The sequence below is a fragment of the Erpetoichthys calabaricus genome, chromosome 1 (genome assembly GCF_900747795.2).
Source record: "Erpetoichthys calabaricus chromosome 1, fErpCal1.3, whole genome shotgun sequence".
Taxonomy (NCBI): domain Eukaryota; kingdom Metazoa; phylum Chordata; class Cladistia; order Polypteriformes; family Polypteridae; genus Erpetoichthys; species Erpetoichthys calabaricus.
Window position 1 is genome coordinate 286280657 of NC_041394.2, and position 19508 is coordinate 286300164.

A 19508-nucleotide genomic window follows, 5' to 3' on the forward strand; every position below is an offset into this window, starting at 1 on the left:
GTGGACGATGTTTGAAAGTATAAGAGCACAACCATATTCGGTCCTCATCCCCTCTAGCCACGATCCCCTTCTTAACAATTTGTAGCAATAAAACACAACAGGAAATGGAACAGAAAAAATATATTAAAAGGTGCTGCTACATAAACTTAACCGGTGCTTGAGTGCTCCTAAGTGAACCCCTTCCCCAGACGCCCTCCCTGGCGCCCCGTATACTAACCCCCGGTTTGACACAGACAAAAGAAAAAGAAAAATAAATAATGAGAAAAAACTGTTCTTTGATACGTTTAGTTTCACGGAGTCCAAAGATATAGAAAGCACGAAATCCTGGAAGCAGGAAACACAACCGTCCTTTAGCGGGACGGCTTCTCTGCAGACTATCACGAAACGAAATTCAGGAATCCGACTCACCAGACGGGAGCACCCGGAGAACACCAGACCCTGGCCTCTTCTCGGGGATTCGTCCTTAAAATATTTCTTCGGGGTGGCCACCCATGAAAAGCAGACGTCCCTGGGAGAAGCAAAATCCTGAACAGTTCTAGAGCGTAGATAGTCGCTGCGATGCCTTGAAAATTGTGTCTTTGTTTCTTCCTCCTTACTTTCTCCTTACTGTCTTTTTTTTCCTCCTTGTTCCGCCATTCCCCTTAAAAAGAGAAAGTTTCCCGCCGAAAATCCTTGCCTCTCTCGGTGGTCATGGCAACCAATACGCCGGCATCAGGCAGCTGGAGAGTGTACTCGGGCGGGATCCTCCCAGAACGGGACGTCATCAATGGTGCCTGAAGGGCTATTTAAAACACCCTCCCAGTCAACATTAAGAAGTGACGGACAATTCAGAAGGCTAACCAGACTGTCCATTATGTAGCCTTGCTACATAGTTCCCCCCCCACAGGTTTCCCCAAGGGGGGACCGAAATATGGCTTAATGCTACTTACATTAACCGTATCTATTTTAGACTCAGAGTTAGTCCCTTTCTGTACCCGGTAATTATTCGGTCCAAGCTGCTTTAAAATAATAGCTGGCCCTACCCATTTGGGCGCAAGCTTAGAGGAAAATTTACGAGCAGCATCAGACAAGTAATGAGTTCGAACCCAGACCAAGTCTCCCCCCTCGTAGTGCACTTTCTGATGACGGGCATTATAATACTTGGCTTGTCTTGAAGTTGACCTCACTAACCTAGCCTGTACCTTCTTTCGTAACTCCTCTAGAGTTTCCAGCGTACGATATTGAGAAGTATCTGGCAAAGGGACGGATTCCACTAACCGATCAAGTGGGCCTTTGATTTGACGACCTAGGGTAACCAGTGCAGGAGTTTCACCCAATGCCTCGTGCTCTACTGTGTTAATGGCAAACCGTAATTCAGGAAGCCATTTGTCCCAGTCTTGATGACGATCTCCCACGTAGGATGCCACCATTGTTTTCAGGGTCCTGTTTACCCTCTCTGTTAGATTGCTCTGGGGATGGTATGCTGTTGTCAATTTACGTTTTACCCCCCAAGCTAAATATAATCTTTCCATGATTTCACTGGTGAACTGTGGCCCACGGTCCGATACAATGAACTTAGGGACCCCCCACCGAGTAAAAATCTCATTTTTTAAGAGGGTGCAGATCCGGTGAGTCTTAGCATCGGGCAGAGCAAAAAGCTCTACCCATTTGGAAAAATAGTCCACTACCACCATCAATATAGTTTTCTTGGTGGTAGAAGATGGCAGTGGTCCCATCAAGTCGACTCCCAACATCTCCCCTGGCTCCGAAGGAATCATAGATTGAAGCTCCCCGGCTGGTTTACCAGGTGGAGTTTTATACTTTTGACAGACCTCACACCTTTTAACGTAGTCCCACACATCTCTGCGTACCAATGGCCACCATGCCACTTCTAGTAACCTCAGTAGGGTTTTTAACTTCCCCAGGTGTCCACCAAAAGGGCTATCATGATAATAATGCAGGAATTCATGTATATATTTTTCTGGGAGTACCAGTTGGAGCTTGGTGCCCCCGCTCTTAGATGGCACGGATCTATATAGCACCCCTTGCAGCTCCCTGAAATGAATGCGGCCAGGTTCAGCCTTAGCAACACTCTCTCTGAGCTCCAAGCAGGCCGGACAAATCTCTTGTGCTTGTGCTATATCCTGTAAACTTAAAGGCAGGGCACACCACTGGCTTTGTGCCATAGCCATACACACCACTCCAGTCATCTCTGGTATTCTTGACAAGGCATCGGGAACAATGTTGCTGCATCCCTTCCGGTAAAAAACTTTAAAAGTAAATGATTGAAGGCGCAATACCCACCGGGTAAGGCGTGATGACACTTTGGGTTGATTAAAAATATATGTCAGGGCATTGTGATCCGTATATACTTCGAACTCCACTCCTTCTAGAAAATGACGCCATTTCTCTATTGCCCAAACCACTGCTAAACACTCTTTTTCAGAAGCTGAATAGTTGAGTTCAGGGCCTCTCAGACTCCTAGATGCATAGGCAATCACTCTCTCCATTCCATCCATATTTTGTGTGAGGACTGCCCCGAGCCCTACATTGCTGGCATCAGTGTGTACTTGGTAAGTTAACTGTTGGTCTGGTTGAGCCAGGATGGGCGGGCATTGCAGTGCTGCCTTGAGTTGGTCCATTGCCTCCTGACACTCTGGGGTCCAGTTCCAGGAAATGTCTTTTTTCTTCAAGTGGTTGAGCGGGGCTGCTATGTCAGCCATCCGTGGGATAAACTTATGATACCAGCCCACAAGACCAAGAAACCTTTGCAAACTTTTCAGATCAGAGGGTGGAGGGTAGTTTTGAATAGCTGAGGTTTTCTTAGGATCAACCTCAACGCCCTTTCCTGATACTACATGCCCTAAAAAATGAATCTGTGGTTGTGCAAGGCGACACTTCTTCACATTTAATGTCAGTCGGGCTTGCCCCAGCCGCTGAAAGACAAGGTCCAAATCCTGGAGGTGTTGGTGAAGGTCAGGGGAGAAAACAATAATATCGTCTATATAGACAAAGCATATCTTCCCGATCAACCCACACAAAACCTGCTCCATCAAACGCTGGAAACTTGCACCCGCATTCTTCAGGCCAAAAGGCAAGACCCGAAATTGGAACAAACCCTCCGGAGTGGAAACCGCAGTCTTATGTATGCTGCCCTCTGCCATTCGCACTTGCCAATAACCACTGCGTAGATCTAATGTACTAAAGATGGCTGCTCCGTGCAGGGATTCCAAAATTTCCTGTACCTGAGGCATGGGGTATGCATCTAAGAGGGTCTTGGCATTAAGTCCCCTGTAGTCCACACAGAACCTGTATGTACCATCTGCTTTCTTTATCAAAACTACAGGTGCCGCCCATGCTGACGATGAAGGCTCAATGATCCCTTGTTCCAACATCTTGCCGATATGTTCTTTAATAATCCCTTTTCTAAGGGGCGAGACTCGATAAGAGCGATGACGCACCGGAACCTCGTTCACCGTATGGATGTCGTGTGTAACCACCTGTGTTTCCCCCAAATTCTCCGTCCATACATTCGGCCATCGGCGTAGCAGAGGTTTGACTTCATCCAGCTGGTTCGACACAATATCCGGATCTTTGGTCTCACAGGCCTCCACCTCTGCAGCATAAAACCCCAAGTATGCCCCATGCAGTTCTTCCCGGACCTTTGTAACAAAAGGATGTTCCCCACTGCCTGGCACCAAGTATTTTCTATGATGGAAATGAATGGTCATCTTTACTGCAGTGATAGAGTCTAGGCCCAGGAGCAAAGGCAATGACAGGTGCGCATCCTCTAGGATATAGGTTTCCATCCTCCAAGCTACATTATGGAGTAAATACCTCAGCGAGACCTTACCCAGGGCCCGGTGCTCAGTCCCATCGGCCATAATAAACTTAATGGTCGAGGTAGCCAGAAGTTTTTCATTCTGTCTGGCTATTTTGTTCCACCAGCTTTTCTGCATCAATGTGAAATGGCTACCTGTGTCTACTACTGCGTCCACACACCAGCCTCGAATATGGACTGGGAGCACTAAGAGGGTAGCTAGAGTGGATACCACTGAGACACCTGCCTCAGTCTGTCCACCTTTTGATTGCTTGGCTGCCTTGGTGGTTTGGGTTTCCTTTTTACTAGCATGAACTTTCTCCCAGTAGCCCTTGTTAGATGCCCAATCACGTTCGACTGCACACCCGACCTTTACCAAACCATCCACGGTGGTCACAATCCCTCTCAGTCCCCCAGCCAAACTGGGGTTACAGGCATTTAATATTCGACGCACTACTTCCTCTTCCTTCATCTCGGGTCGCCATCTCAAACATAGAGCCCTATAGTCATAGGCAAAATCTCGGATGCTTTGTGTTGGAGTTTGCACCATGAGCCGAAGTTTTTCTTCTAATTCAGTTGCATAATCTTCTGGGAGAAACGCCTCCAGGAAGTCCTTCTTAAAAGCATCCCAGGTGTGGATTGACTGTTTGCTTGCCTGCCACCAACTTTTCGCAGGACCCTTCAAAGAGGCATTAATCACCCCCAAAAGTTAATCTTCCCCCATTGGAGCAACAGACGGAAAAGCATCTGCCTGTTCAATGAAATTAATTATGTCCTCCGAGGTATACGACTCTCCCAATTTAGGAAACTCCATGCGAAGGGACGGTATGGCTGGCGGAGTATACGAATGCACCATGCGGGCTGCCTCCCGGGGAGTGGAATGCGCGTTCACTGAACCAAAGGAACGCAGATTATTCCGCACTTCGCGCCGAAGATGTTCCTTCCATAGCTGATCACGCCTCTCCAGGCATTGCACAACATCCCGCTCCAGCCCAATAATCTGCTCCTCCACATATTCTCGCAGTTTTTCCATCGAGTCATCTATATAATTTCGCAAAGCGTCTTCACGGGATAAGGTGCTGTCCGCCATGGATGAGATCCGCTCGTCCAGCGCTTCAATCCGCTCCGTAATCTCAGCAAGCAGGGGCGGAGTGCCATCGTTATCCGCCTCATCAGATCCGGGCAAATCACTTAGGTACATCGATTGAAGCAGGCTCGCTCTTTCTCGGACGGCTGAATGTGCCCTCACCGTTACGTGGCGGCTACCGGCTACCACTTCCTCACACAAAGAGCCACTCGGCGGGGCGATCACCTGCCCCGATTGCCCTAAAGACATTATGGATGATTTAAAGGATGATTTTTAAAGAATGGACTAAAAGGAACCAAAATATGACAGATGCTTATTATACTTCCTCAGAGAGGGCACCACTCTGTAGCAACCGCACAATACGAATACGCGATTCCTACACTTCACCACCCGTACAGGGGGTGGACGATGTTTGAAAGTATAAGAGCACAACCATATTCGGTCCTCATCCCCTCTAGCCACGATCCCCTTCTTAACAATTTGTAGCAATAAAACACAACAGGAAATGGAACAGAAAAAATATATTAAAAGGTGCTGCTACATAAACTTAACCGGTGCTTGAGTGCTCCTAAGTGAACCCCTTCCCCAGACGCCCTCCCTGGCGCCCCGTATACTAACCCCCGGTTTGACACAGACAAAAGAAAAAGAAAAATAAATAATGAGAAAAAACTGTTCTTTGATACGTTTAGTTTCACGGAGTCCAAAGATATAGAAAGCACGAAATCCTGGAAGCAGGAAACACAACCGTCCTTTAGCGGGACGGCTTCTCTGCAGACTATCACGAAACGAAATTCAGGAATCCGACTCACCAGACGGGAGCACCCGGAGAACACCAGACCCTGGCCTCTTCTCGGGGATTCGTCCTTAAAATATTTCTTCGGGGTGGCCACCCATGAAAAGCAGACGTCCCTGGGAGAAGCAAAATCCTGAACAGTTCTAGAGCGTAGATAGTCGCTGCGATGCCTTGAAAATTGTGTCTTTGTTTCTTCCTCCTTACTTTCTCCTTACTGTCTTTTTTTTCCTCCTTGTTCCGCCATTCCCCTTAAAAAGAGAAAGTTTCCCGCCGAAAATCCTTGCCTCTCTCGGTGGTCATGGCAACCAATACGCCGGCATCAGGCAGCTGGAGAGTGTACTCGGGCGGGATCCTACCAGAACGGGACGTCACCAATGGTGCCTGAAGGGCTATTTAAAACACCCTCCCAGTCAACATTAAGAAGTGACGGACAATTCAGAAGGCTAACCAGACTGTCCATTATGTAGCCTTGCTACATGTTTATTTAGGTCTTTTCTTTATGGACCTGGTTTATGGATGTAAATGAGAAAAATGATTTACATTGACTAGTTGATGAATGCTATTGATTTTTAATCCTTTACTTGTTGTGGAAACAAGGGATCCCATTCAAAACCTTTACAGTCAACATGGAAATGGGACAAGGCATGTCAAAACTGTAAATCAGACTCAAAGCAATCTGAAGTGTACAAGGCCAGCATGTGTATGAGCACAACTGTAAAAATATCACTGATGCTATGAAGTAAGCAGTTTGGCAGAGGGGGGTTAGATTAGAAACTTCAAGTCTGCAGGCTGATTCCCTCACCACTCATAAAATGTGTCACTACAAGTAGGTCACTGCCTGGTCACCATTGGTGCACTGCTCTCCAGTTTTCCACTTAAATATGTATTCCTGGTGAAATTTTGAAACCTGGACCATTATAAGTGAATGTAGGTGCTAAGATCTGGCCTCTCCAATGTTACATTCCTAAACCCAATTAATCCACCTCAGAGTCACATGGCAGTGAACTGGAATAAGCAGTATTATTATTGGATGGGTAAATGGATATGTAGTTCTATGATATGGTTTCAAATACAAAAAAGACAAAACTAAGATTTGGTCCATTTCAACATTCGATGCATGAAAAATAAGGTTTGCAATCCTCCCAGGATATTTTTTAGCTATTTTATATATTTTTAGCTGTTTTAGGCTATTTTTATTCCTTTCTACTAACTGTTCACTATTTTAACCAACAGGTATTAATAAAAATACACCTACACCTACAACCATTAAACAGTTGACATGACTCACTTGAGCAGAAATTAACATTTTATATTTGTTATTAGTACTCACCACTTTCTTTGCAAAGCACAAACAAAAATTCTGCAGCACTCTGTTTTACTCCGGTGTCCACATGCGTCATAAGACGAACAAGCTTATTCCGCACGGTCGTTCCTACTTCTGGACGGTTTTTCACATCTTTTAATGGTGGTAAAACCTTTCAAACATTTAAAACAAATATATAATCATTACAAAACAATGTAATAACTAAAAAGTACAAGTTCTACACATTTTGACTTGCTGTAAAATATTACACAATTAAAAAAAAAAAATTAAAAGTTGGCACTTTATATGCATTAAAACATTTTTCAAGGCTCAACCAAACCTTTTAAGCAAGAGGTTCCTGTTAAAAATCATGTTGTTTATTACCTTAAATTATTTTCCCCAAGTCTATTTATTGGCAACAGTATAGATACATTTTACTCCCTAAGTAGGATCTGTCTACAACTACTGCGCAAAATGACTCATGACCAGGTGTACAGGAGGCACACTATTGCATTGATTGTGCATCACTTCCATTGTTTTGAGAAACCAACGTAACAGAAAATGATTTACAGATGTTTGGAAAGTTTACCAGGCCTGATAACTACTGACCTTAGTGTGTCCTAAATGAATATAAAGTGACCAATAAATATTTACAAAATGTACATAGTCACAAGTAATTAAACTCTGCAAACTGAAACATTATATAAAAATGTATATTACAGGTGCTAGCAGTAAACACTGGCATTGGAAGATCAAAATGCCATTTACTAATATACAGCACAATGGAGAAGATGAAGAATGGGCATGTCCTGGTATACTCAGGGAACTAAAGAAGTCGGATGCTTGGTGGCAATGCTAAAGACATTCTTATAAATACTACTGTGATACATTAACATTCCTTTAGCAATGCAATATCTTTCTTCTCCAAACTTCTGCATTCTAACGCAATAATTTCCATTTCTACTATACAAAGTTATCTTGCTGTCAGGAGACTGAAGATTAGTATTACTAAAGAAATTAGATAGGGCTCACATAAACACATAAATTTACTAGTTTGGTCTAAGATGAGATATTACTTTATAAACTAGTCCAAAAAGCAAAAACAGATAAAACTTAAACTGAGGATGCTTTCCAACAAACAAAAGGCAAAGTACCCAAGCTAATCCAATTTTGCCCCCATTTAACTGAGCTACTAACTTTTCTGTTTGTTTTTTTTTTTTACTAATTTCATTGTTGTCATGTATTATTTTATTGCTTTCACTTCTAAAATTGTTCTTTGCTTCATAAAGAAATTAAATTTCCTGGCATTTACAGTGGTAGTTCCTTGAGAAATTGCACCAGTGCTCCACCAAGACAAATTATCATTACAGCCGGTTTAGTCTGCTTTTTAGTATCTTTTAAATCCACAAGATGGAGTAGAGAGCTTTGTGAGAAATCCAGCATGTGCACACTGTTGCATATGTTAAGAGGAAACAATGCGAAACAATGCAGTCCCACCAAGTTGGTTTGGTTAGCTAATAGTGAAGTCGTTAAAGTAATTTGATTAAAATTGGTGTAAGAGATACTTTCCTTCTGCACTCTACTATTGGCTTCCACTTCTATTACTGTAACATAGAAGAAAACCCACACTGGCATCATTAAGCACTGCCCATGTCCTACTTTTTCTTCCCTAGAAACTCCTTGCGTTACTTTATATTATGTTTGCTGGACTCCTCAGTCTTTTATAGATGGTATGTTTCTGTTTCATAGAGTGAGTTACTGCAAAAAGAATAAATAATGATAAAATTTTATTCCATTTCCAGATACAAATGCAGCTAATCAGGCACCTTTAGGTTATACCTAAGAAACAAAGATACATACTGTATGTGGTGAGGTCAACAGTAGAGTTCTTCTAGGATCTGTGCTAAGACCATTACTGTTTCTAATTTCTATAAAATATATTGATTAGATTTGTAAAATTTATAGATGACACCAAAACTTGAGAGACAGAAAATACGTAAAAGGGAGCAAACATTCTGAGAATGCAATTTAATGCAGAAGATTTTTTCCACCCACACTCTACTACTGAAACTGTTATAGCCAGAAGAGAAGAGTATCTTTGAGCCACCCAACATTAATGGATTCTTGCTAATACCATAATGTAACCTGAAGAACACAACCGAAGCACTCATTTCTGGACAACCAAAACTTATTCTCATTTGGCCCAATTGTGACACTTTTGATTATGATAGGGCTGTTACATGATGCTCCCAAAGGAATGAAAGTAAATGAAGACTGGACCTATTTCCAACCAAAGATATAACATCATCTCACTCTACTTAGGGACAATGAAATCAGCAGCCAAAATATTTAACTGGATTTCTCAAAGAACTGAGGTTCTAGTCAGTACATGGAAAAAGACCAAGAACAAGTTCAAGCAGCTCATGAAACCAAAATTCCTAAATTGATAAGAAGATGTGAAAGAAAAATGTAAGCTTTCCTATGAGAATGAAGCCTATCCCAACCACTATATGGATGCAAGGCAAGAACATTCCTGGACAGGGTGACAGCCCATCACAGGGTGAATTACACAGGCTTGATTCAGGCCAATTCACGTAACCTGCCATTACGAGTGAACACAGTTTGCTTGTTGCTATATTACCTAAAACCAGTGGAATGCTACAGTATTATGTCATACTGCAATGTTGTAAAACTATATACATCCTTGTGTAGCTTGTATTTCACTGGAAAAAAAGACATAAAAAGGTGTATACAGTGGAACCTCGAGATACGAGCACCTCTGTATACGAGAAATTCAAAATACGAGGAAAGTATGAGCGAAAAATTCAGCTCTAAATACGAGCATTGGCTCGCGTAACGAGCCGGGCTGTGGGTATAGCTCGCGGCTTAGCAAGGGGGCGTGGTAGCAGTTGCGAGCCGCGATCTGCGGTGTCTGCGTTTCTCACTTAAGTGCACAGGTGGGAAACTGCCCACATCCATGATTGTTCCTGTGGCTGATGGGCTGCAGCTGCCATGTCCTCCCCGCATATATAGAGAAGCGCGAGCCGGTTAAGGGGGAGAAAAAGTAAAAGAAGAGAGAGAGAGAGAGAGAAGGCAGGCAGGCAGGCGAGTGCAGGCGAGCCAAACAGCTGAAGCAGGACGGTGTAGAGAAGGTCAGCTGCATTAAGAGTGTCTCGCCTGTTGCAGAGCCCGCAGGTGAGACGCTAACAGAGAAGAAGCACCGGCGATTGTCATCTGTTTTTTAAAGACGGCATCCTTTTGACGTTTTAACCTCGTGTTAAAGGATTGTTATTCTTGTGTATTTTAAACCTCCACTTCACAACTGTTTTAAGGATTATTTATTTAAAGATTTATTGAATGCTCTACTGCACTTTGGACACCTGTTTTGATTCTTTTAATAATCAGTTATATTATTTACCAGTGTTATTTATTAAAGGTAGACTACAGTATATATAATTTATCAGTGTTATTTGTTAGGAAAATTGATTTTTATGTTAATATATTTGGGGTGCAGAACGGATTAACTGGATTTCCATTATTTTCAATGGGGAAGTTTGTTCTAGATACGAGAAATTCGCTATACAAGCTCAGTTCTGGAACGAATTAAACTCGTATCTAGAGGTTCCACTGTAATTACTTTAAAAAGTCATTTTTTGTCCTCATCACATTCAATAGTTTAATGTGTTTTATATTAGGATCACCATATATAATGCACACAAAAATGGGGCACAAAATAAATAAATAAGCACTTTTACATACTCTTACCTGAGCTTTTATGTATTTCCTGATTTCTCTGTAATGTCTTGAAATTTCAGTCATGAGACTAAACACTGGAGTGAGTCCTTCTCTATAATTTTCACCCTTATTTTAAGTGGGGAAAGATAAAACATTATTTAGTTAAGAAAACAATTAGCAAACACTATGTTTATAACATTTTAGACAGTGCAATTATTAACACAAATGCAAATAATCCGGTATTCATATATTAATTGTGATAAGAACTGCTTCTACTTTAGGTCATATGAAAAAGTAAATATTCCCTATTTCATTTCTATGGCTTCAAATATGAGACATAACCTTTGCATTTAACAAACATAAGTATACCATAAGTTTCCACATCTAGCTTGATAGGTTTTCTTCAAATCATGCAGAATTTATGGTCTTTACATCTATATACAGTATATAATTCACTAAGTCCATGGCAAGCAAGATGCACGCATTCACCAAGTCCATGGCAAGCAAGACGCACGCAAGACAGAGCCCCGCCCACCAACAATTCACTAAGTTGCCGACCATGGCACGCAAGACAAAGACCATGGGATACACACGACAGAGCCAAGCCCACCAACTCTTAAGACCATGGGATATGCACGACAGAGCCCCGCCCGCCAACTCTAACCCTCCTCCCGAGTCCACCCTCGCTCTCGAGGCACGCAGCACCTCACCAAACACCGCCTCAGTCGCTTTCATCTCTGCTACAGTCCACATGCACCTCTGAGCCACGTTGACTTTTCATTGTTCTTTTCGGTTCCGGCTGCTTTTCTATATATAATCCACCAAGTCACCCGACCATGGGATATGCACGCAAGACAGAGCCCCGCCCGCCAACTCTAACCCTCCTCCCGCATCATGGGGTACACACGACAGAGCCCCGCCCACCAACAATTCACTAAGTTGCCGACCATGGCACGCAAGACAAAGACCATGGGATACGCACGACAGAGCCAAGCCCACCAACTCTTAAGACCATGGGATACGCACGACAGAGCCCCGCCCGCCAACTCTAACCCTCCTCCCGCATCATGGGGTACACACGACAGAGCCCCGCCCACCAACTCTAGCACTTACTGTCGCTGGTTGCATTAACAAGTAACCTTTGTGGCGTCACATGCATGTACTTACACTGACGACAAATATGACAGCTCTTCCTAATGAACAAGATTTCACAAGACAGGAAAAATGGAACACCTGCAACATTACCTTCACATTGTTTTCCTTTTATTTCTCATCCTGTTCAACAACTATGTGGCAACATCGACTTCTCAACTGTGACTCCGGAACAACTCAGTACGCGAGCTGTACTAAGCGTCACCAACGAAGACTCGCTACACCTTAATGAACAGGTACTGAAACTTATCCCTACTGACGAAGTAACTTTCACCAGTGTTGACTCCATCGTCACAGACGATCCCGCACAACAACTTTCATTCCCCGAAGAATTTCTTAGCAGTCTTACTCCCACTGGCATGCCTCCGCATAAAGTCAAACTTAAAACTGGTTCAGTCGTCATACTTCTCAGAAACCTCATGCCAGCAAGAAGTCTCTGTAAAGGCATTAGACTGACTGTTACCAGCATTCACCGCAATGTACTAGAGTGTAAAACAATCGCAGCTGCTACCTCACAAACTGTCCTTATTCCCCAGATTTCCCTGACCCCATCAGATTCAAATTTGCCTTTTACTTTTACACGCAGACAATTTCCTGTTAGATTGGCCTTTGCAATGACAATTTATAAGGTGCAGGGACAAACTTTCAAAAAGATATGCCTGTATCTGCCAAAACCAGTTTTCAGTCCCGAACAATTGTATCTTGCTCTCTCCAGAGTTCCATCTCTTCATTCACTCACAGTCGTATCCTCAAACCCACCCCATTTGGACAACTGTGTCGTTCAGGAAGTGTTTACCCATCAATAAATAATTATGTGGTGTATGTTACGCTGCGGGTTGGCTAGTAGTATATATTAGTTTAACTCAAAAGGCTTATTGTACTGAAGACAGCTATACGTAAAAACTCACTAATTAACAAATACATTCGGTCCTTCTTATCCGCAGGTTTCACAAAATATTTTGGGGGGAAAAAAACTCTAGAAAGTTACAAACAGCAAAACTTCAATTTGCTGCATGCTGAGTACAATTCTGAATCCATGTGAAATGAAGTGATCTGTAAGCATACCCTGTGTGCAGCCTCCTGCCATACAAGGTGAATAAAGCAGCTTATAAAAGTAAATGTAAAACTCCTATATGGCAGCCATTTGCTGATCCACCATACTCCTCTTCTGTTGGCTAGCTCTGCTCAAGCACCCTTGCTCTACCATGTAGATCAGTCAACCCTGTTCACTGGCAATCACCAACTTTATAAAAGGAAGGCTCTTTCTTGCTCACCTATCCTATTTTGTTTTCTGAGCACTATACCAATCACCAAGGTGGGAAATGTTTTCTATCTTTACACTTCCCACAATACTGCAGCTCTTAAATAAAACACAAAAGGCATACACATATTCTGGAACATGAAAAGGAAAGACTACTAAACAATCACTAACCAAAAAGTTAAACTGAAATTGCACTTTCTTAATCTGTAGCTCCCTCCCAAGACAATCAAAGTGAGTCTGTCCATTACCCCGTAGGCACTTGACCAGGGCACTGGCTTTAAACTCCGGTAAGGTTTTGTAGATATTGGCACAGATGTGCAAAATGTTGTGCAGGCTAGAAATGCTTGGTCAGACAGAGAATACACGTAGTTAATCAGTTCACGGTTAAATAAATACTAAAGTTTTAACCAACAAAACCATTATTATTGACAGGAACACATGCACACACACTGGCAAGTACTTCCCCATATTTCTTTAAACAAAAGCCATTCAGTTTGCAATCCCACTTATAAGGTGCTGGGAGGCCTGTGGTTTCACACTATGTTTTAAAAAGCAATAAATTCATCAAAGCAGTCCCTCAAGGGTTAACAGGGCTTGTAATCTGCTATCTTTCAATGAGAAAAGTTCTCCATAACAGCCTGTATGCACTGGGGGAAAGGAAAATAAAGTCCATAAAATCTTTCTGATTTGTTTGAACAGGTGAAAAATTGGGTGATAGATCACTTAAACATGCAAGAATCTTTTAATATCAGTTGCACAACAGATGAAATGACGTTACACAATTCAAAACTAAAATAGCTTAATTTTGTTCAGATTTGAGAACTTCTGGACATCATGACAGAAACAAACAGCTCTAGAACACATCTGAAAACCTGTATAAAATGCAAATGTTTTTTAGTAAATAACTTGCTTAATAAATATGATATAAATTAGGTACATTTGAAAATATATGAAACAAAAGATTTTTTTATTTAATTTTTTTAACTGATATGGTTAAAATTAAGAAATTAATATTAGATTAACTGCTATAGTGATCCAACACCTGCTGGCCTCTAATTCTGCTCCCCTTTTATTACTTTCTTACTTTCAAGCTCTGTTCTACTACCTACACTGTGTGCTCCTCCCTATGAATGCACACTTAAACTGTTTCCTTCTTACTAGCACTAACTTTTCTGAGTGCTAAAAACTGGTAAATCAAGTAAATCTTAGAAATACTTTGGAAACGTGCTACTGAATACTCTCCATTGCTAGTTATTTACTTATTTACTTTCCATGGTTGTCGCTCCTCACTAGACAGCTGTTTATCTACTTTGGAGATATCTCTCTTTTGTTTCTTTACCTGGTCTACAGCCTATGTTGTACTTAAAATAAATGTTTTATTCCTTATAAATGAGCCCTCAATCTTGACTATTACTACTAATGCTGAATTTCTTCCCAATTAGGCTGTGGGTACCAGTGTGACTGTGCCTGGTTTGATGGTATCAGAATTTGCCTATGCTTTTCTTACTTTGCATGGCACAGCTGAAAGTACAGAACATGACTATAGAAATTACTTCAATCCATTTGATTAACAAACCATTTACTATGACTTCATGTATAAACAATGAAACTACAAGGGAAAGGTGATTATATATACACTATATATATTAATATATATGAAAACACAATGTTGATTCACCTTGTGTCTTACATTAAAAATATAACAAAAAAACACAAACACAAGTGTCATGGGATGTTTTCGGTAAGACTTAACCACACTCCAAAACATCACACAGTAAGGACAGCAACAATTTCTGAAGGAGAATGACACACATAATCTGATTGCCAGCTTTCATGATATTCATTAAATGGGTTAGGCTTAAAGACTGTTCACTCAAAGAGAAAAAAACAGTGAAAGACCAACTCCAATCAATCACTGGATGTTTACCTTCCAACATAAGAAAAAACTATTTCCTGTGCAAAAGAGAAGGCGACATTAACATGCAATAACAGAATGCACATACATCCTGTACTTTGACGGCAGCTAACTACTGGTATATAGAAAGCAGTCTTCTATCTTGCGTGACTGAAAAACTTAAAAATTGAAACTTTTTTTGACAAAGTGACTGCCTTTTCTAAAATAATTAATTCTTATATATCCCAATCCTTGAAGGATATTCAGTTCCCATGCAGAGAGCTACATTTCTGATTGGGTGTTTCTTGCTTTCATTTTCTTTCTACCTAACTTGACTTTAACTTCAAACTGTTTATATTCTGTGTGTTAACTTATTCAGCACTTCAAAATGATTTATGTAAAAGAAGATTAACAGACACATAAATTATTATTTATTTTTATTCATTTATTTCTGTCAGCATTATACAATGTTACACTGTATTCTAAAAAGCAGTAAGAAATAGTACTTCTTTTCTCCTGATATTCTTACTGGTAGTCCCTGACACAATGTTCAGATTACCTTAACGTGGAATATTTTACTCCAGAAAGTAACTTTTTCTGTTCTGTTTTATACAAAGGAAAAAAAACTGAGAGTTTATTACTGTTTAAAACTGTTTATTTATTTAAAAATGCCAGATAATGACATTTTTTGTTTTCTTTACTTTTCCTAGTTTTAAATGCAAAGTACAAATTAACTCCCTGTCCAGGACTGTGTCCTTCCTTGGTCTAGTGCAGTCTGTATTGGCTCAAACCCAAACACCATTTAACCATGAATTGCATTAACTCAGGTCTGAAAATGTTAATTTTCAGCCTTATACAAGGTACAACAATACAAGTACCATGGGCTGCTCATTACACAAAAAGCAGTTGTTCAAGTTTAAAATATTGACAATTTTTCCTCTTACCTTATCAATCCTTTTTTCCATGAAATTTACCAAGACATGAATAGCATCCATATTCTTCTCATGATACTCATCCGTTTGATCACAGGTTGGAAAATCAATTAACACATCCAGACAGGTGACAGGAATGTTGCTTAGTAAATTAATAGCATTGCTAAAGAGAAAATGAAATGAAAAACAAAAAATTGTGATTTTAGTACAATGCAAAAATGAAAAAAGAAAACCATATTACTCTGAGTGGAAATAATTTGCATTCATAATGCAAACATATTGTAAAAAAAAGACTAATAAGTATTACCGTAACAATGTTAAAGGTGTAACAAATAAATGATTCAAAATAAAAAAAAACCTTAACAATTTTACTCTTTAATTCTGTCTCCATTTTAAATTTGGTATAAGCAGCAACACCCTTGATTCTTCATGCTTCAGATTTTCCTTTTCAGTTATTTACTCTAAGTCTGGCCACAAGCCAATACTGCTATCTTGCAGTTTTCTTTACTTTTTTTTGGAACAAATAAGGTAATATGCAGTACCTACATGCTAAGGATTTAATTAAAAAAAAAGCTCCTACCTGTTTACTTATACTTAAAATGTAATTATGTGACCAGCTTTTTACAGTGTATTTACAGTGGGGTTTTTTTTTAACACATACCCAACCGTTTAAGATCAAACCGTTAGTTTATTGTATTTGGACTGTATTTTCACAAGATATCTCAGTTTTAACCTTGTCTCTTGGCATGTCAGAGGACCGGGACTTCACAAAGTGCAGTTTGCCGCAAGTGCAGAGGCACAATGGGGTGGGGGGCTGGAGTGGGGAGCAAGAGAACAATGCTATTTCTTTTTTATTCCTTATACCCTAATAACCATTAGTGCCAACATAATGTGCTCCATAGCTGTATCACCTGATAATAATATGAAACCTATGTCAAAGCTATCATATGTAACAATGCACTACCTTAACCAAAGACTACAAAATGTCACAAAAGTTCAGAAGCAATATTTCGATGACCAAATAATGAACTTTGTGAGCTGTAATGTCAAGGATCTCAATCATGAATTAAAGAGAAAGAAAGTACTCTCGCACTTAACAAGTATAAATGCCATGATAGTATTTTTACATGAGACTCACTTATTAAGCAAGGTGCAATTTCAGGTGCAAACAGAGTGGTCTAGCCAAATTTTTCACTCTAGCTATACAATGAAAACCACGGGTGTGGGAATCTTAATACACAGAACTACTCCATTTTTGTAGCGTTAGATGTAATATCTGATTCTGAAGGGCGATATGTCATGGTGACAGGCAATTCACCTAATACCACAATGATTTTGATTAATATCTATGCAGCTAACAGAAGACAGAGTTTTGTTCCAGAATGTATTAGCATCTATCCCTAATGTGAACACTCACAAAATTATAATGGCCATTTACATAAAAACACATTTAATTGTGTTTTAAATCAAGACCTGGATAGATCCTCAGCTACAAAGGCAATAACATCTAATACTGCAAAGATAATTATGTAGTTTGTAACGGATCAAAACTTATCAGACTCATGGAGGTTTTTAAATCCTAACCTAAGAGTATACTCCATTTTCTCTTCTGTACATCACGGTTACTCAAAAATTGATTATTTCCTCGTAGACAATTTTTTGCCCACTATCAAATCTTGTAAGTATGACGCTATTGTTATCTCTGACCATGCCCCTTTGATCATGGAGCTTAAATTACTGCGTCCTACACACTCATCTTGTAGCTAGCGTCTTAAACCCCTGTTGTTAGCTGATGAGAACTGTACAGAATTCATACTGATGCAAATTGATTATTTTTTGAGACAAGTGTATCCTCAGAGGTCTCAGCAGGTATTCTCTTGGAAACTCTGAAGGCATTTTCAAAAGGACAGATTATTTTATATCTCTCTCACAAAAATAAATCAGAAAACAAGAAAGCATCCGAGTTAATCAGCAAAACTACCAGAATAGATCTAGAATACGCCAGGTCCCCATATTAGGAAAAAGACAGGTTTTGCAATCATTTTAATCGTGGCTCCGCAATCCGTATTAACCCCTACTTTCTCGGCTATCCTTTTTTCGGTTTTTTGTGTTGGCAATCTGTGTCACCACCACCTAAATCAAGGCACCATGCAGTCCCCACATTGATGGATTGAAGGCCAGATGTCCACATGACCATCATCATCTAATTCTTCCACTTGAAGCCTGAAAACCATGAGGACTGATTTCGATCATTTATGTTAGGTAGAATGCCCAGTGAGGGCTGGGTGGTCTTGTGGCCTCGGAACCCCTGCAGATTTTGTTTTTTTTTCCCTCCAGCCCTCTAGAGTTAATTTTTTGTTGTTTTTTCCGTCCTCCCGGTCATTGGACCTTACTTTATTCTTTGTTATTTAGTATTGCCTGATCTTATTTTTATATTTTATAAATTTTTCTTTCTTCATCTTGTAAAGCACTTTGAGCTACATCATTTGTACTAAAATGTGCTATATAAATAAATGTTGTTGCAATCACAATTCAACCTTTTCAAAACTAAAGAAACGGAACAGCTCATTTTTAAATCGCGACATCATTATTATGAACACGGAGAGAAGACCAATAAGATTATTAACCATAAAAATATAACTTACATATTTAGAGAGTACTATAAGTCCTTATATTCTACTCAGTTTAAAGAAGATAAGACACGATCTAATGAATTTCTTGATTCATTACCGATATCACAGCTAGATGCTCCACTTAGTGCTGGGAACTTTTCAAATAAGTTAGCTCCACTATTATTAGCAACATTTATAGAAGCTAAAGACAACTAAATTCTACCTCAAACGTTTCACTAAACATTACTTACCATCTTTCCTAAGAAAAATAAGGACTTACTAAATTGTGCACAAATCTTTCTTCTGAATAACATTAAGACTCTCTCCAAAGTTTCAGCCAGAAGGACTGAGAAAGGGCTTCCTTCTGCAATATCACAAGACCAAACCGGATTTATTAAACGCTGACACTTAACTTCTAACTTTTGACATTTGTTTAATATAATATATTCACCCATTAAATCTAACACTCCAGAGATCTTATTATCTTTAGATGCAAAAAAGCATTTGATATGGTTGAATGGGACTACCTATTCACCACATTGCATAAATTTAGCTGCCTTCTTGAGCATGGGACCTTGTGGGCCCCGCAAGATTTCAATCCATTATGGCGTAGAGTGTTACCAAAGGTGTTCTTGATGACTGTGGTCACAACTCCTTTAAATCATTAACAAGCTCCTCCCGTGTAGTTTTGGGCTGATCCCTCACTAATCCTCACCCCATGAGGCAAGATGTTGCTAGGAGCTCCAGACCGAGGGCCATTGATGGTCATTTTATATTTCTTCCATTTCCAAATAATCGCACCAACAGTTATCACCTTGTCAACAACCTTCTTGCTGATGGTCTTGTAGCCCATTCTAGCCTTGTGCAGGTCTACAATCTTGTCCCTGACGTCCTTTGACAGCTCTTTGGTCTTGCCCATGGTGGTGGAGAGGTTGGAATG

At 40.4% G+C, this 19508-nt stretch overlaps 2 protein-coding genes across 4 annotated transcripts in view; one reads left to right on the forward strand and one right to left on the reverse strand.

Moving 5' to 3' along the window:
- The window catches only part of LOC114662582 (NADH-cytochrome b5 reductase 3-like), a 1047486-nt gene that overhangs the window by 533112 nt on the left and 494866 nt on the right, over positions 1 to 19508 (forward strand). The window lies entirely within an intron of this gene.
- Positions 1 to 19508, reverse strand: part of ric8b (RIC8 guanine nucleotide exchange factor B) — a 101893-nt gene that overhangs the window by 17903 nt on the left and 64482 nt on the right. For both annotated transcript variants that reach the window (XM_028816062.2, XM_051934538.1), the window contains exons 5-7: positions 15969 to 16119; positions 10748 to 10843; positions 7010 to 7154 (exon numbers count right to left, since the gene is read on the reverse strand). In XM_028816062.2, coding sequence (XP_028671895.1) covers positions 7010 to 7154; positions 10748 to 10843; positions 15969 to 16119 — 392 coding nt within the window. The remainder of the gene's footprint in view (positions 1 to 7009; positions 7155 to 10747; positions 10844 to 15968; positions 16120 to 19508) is intronic.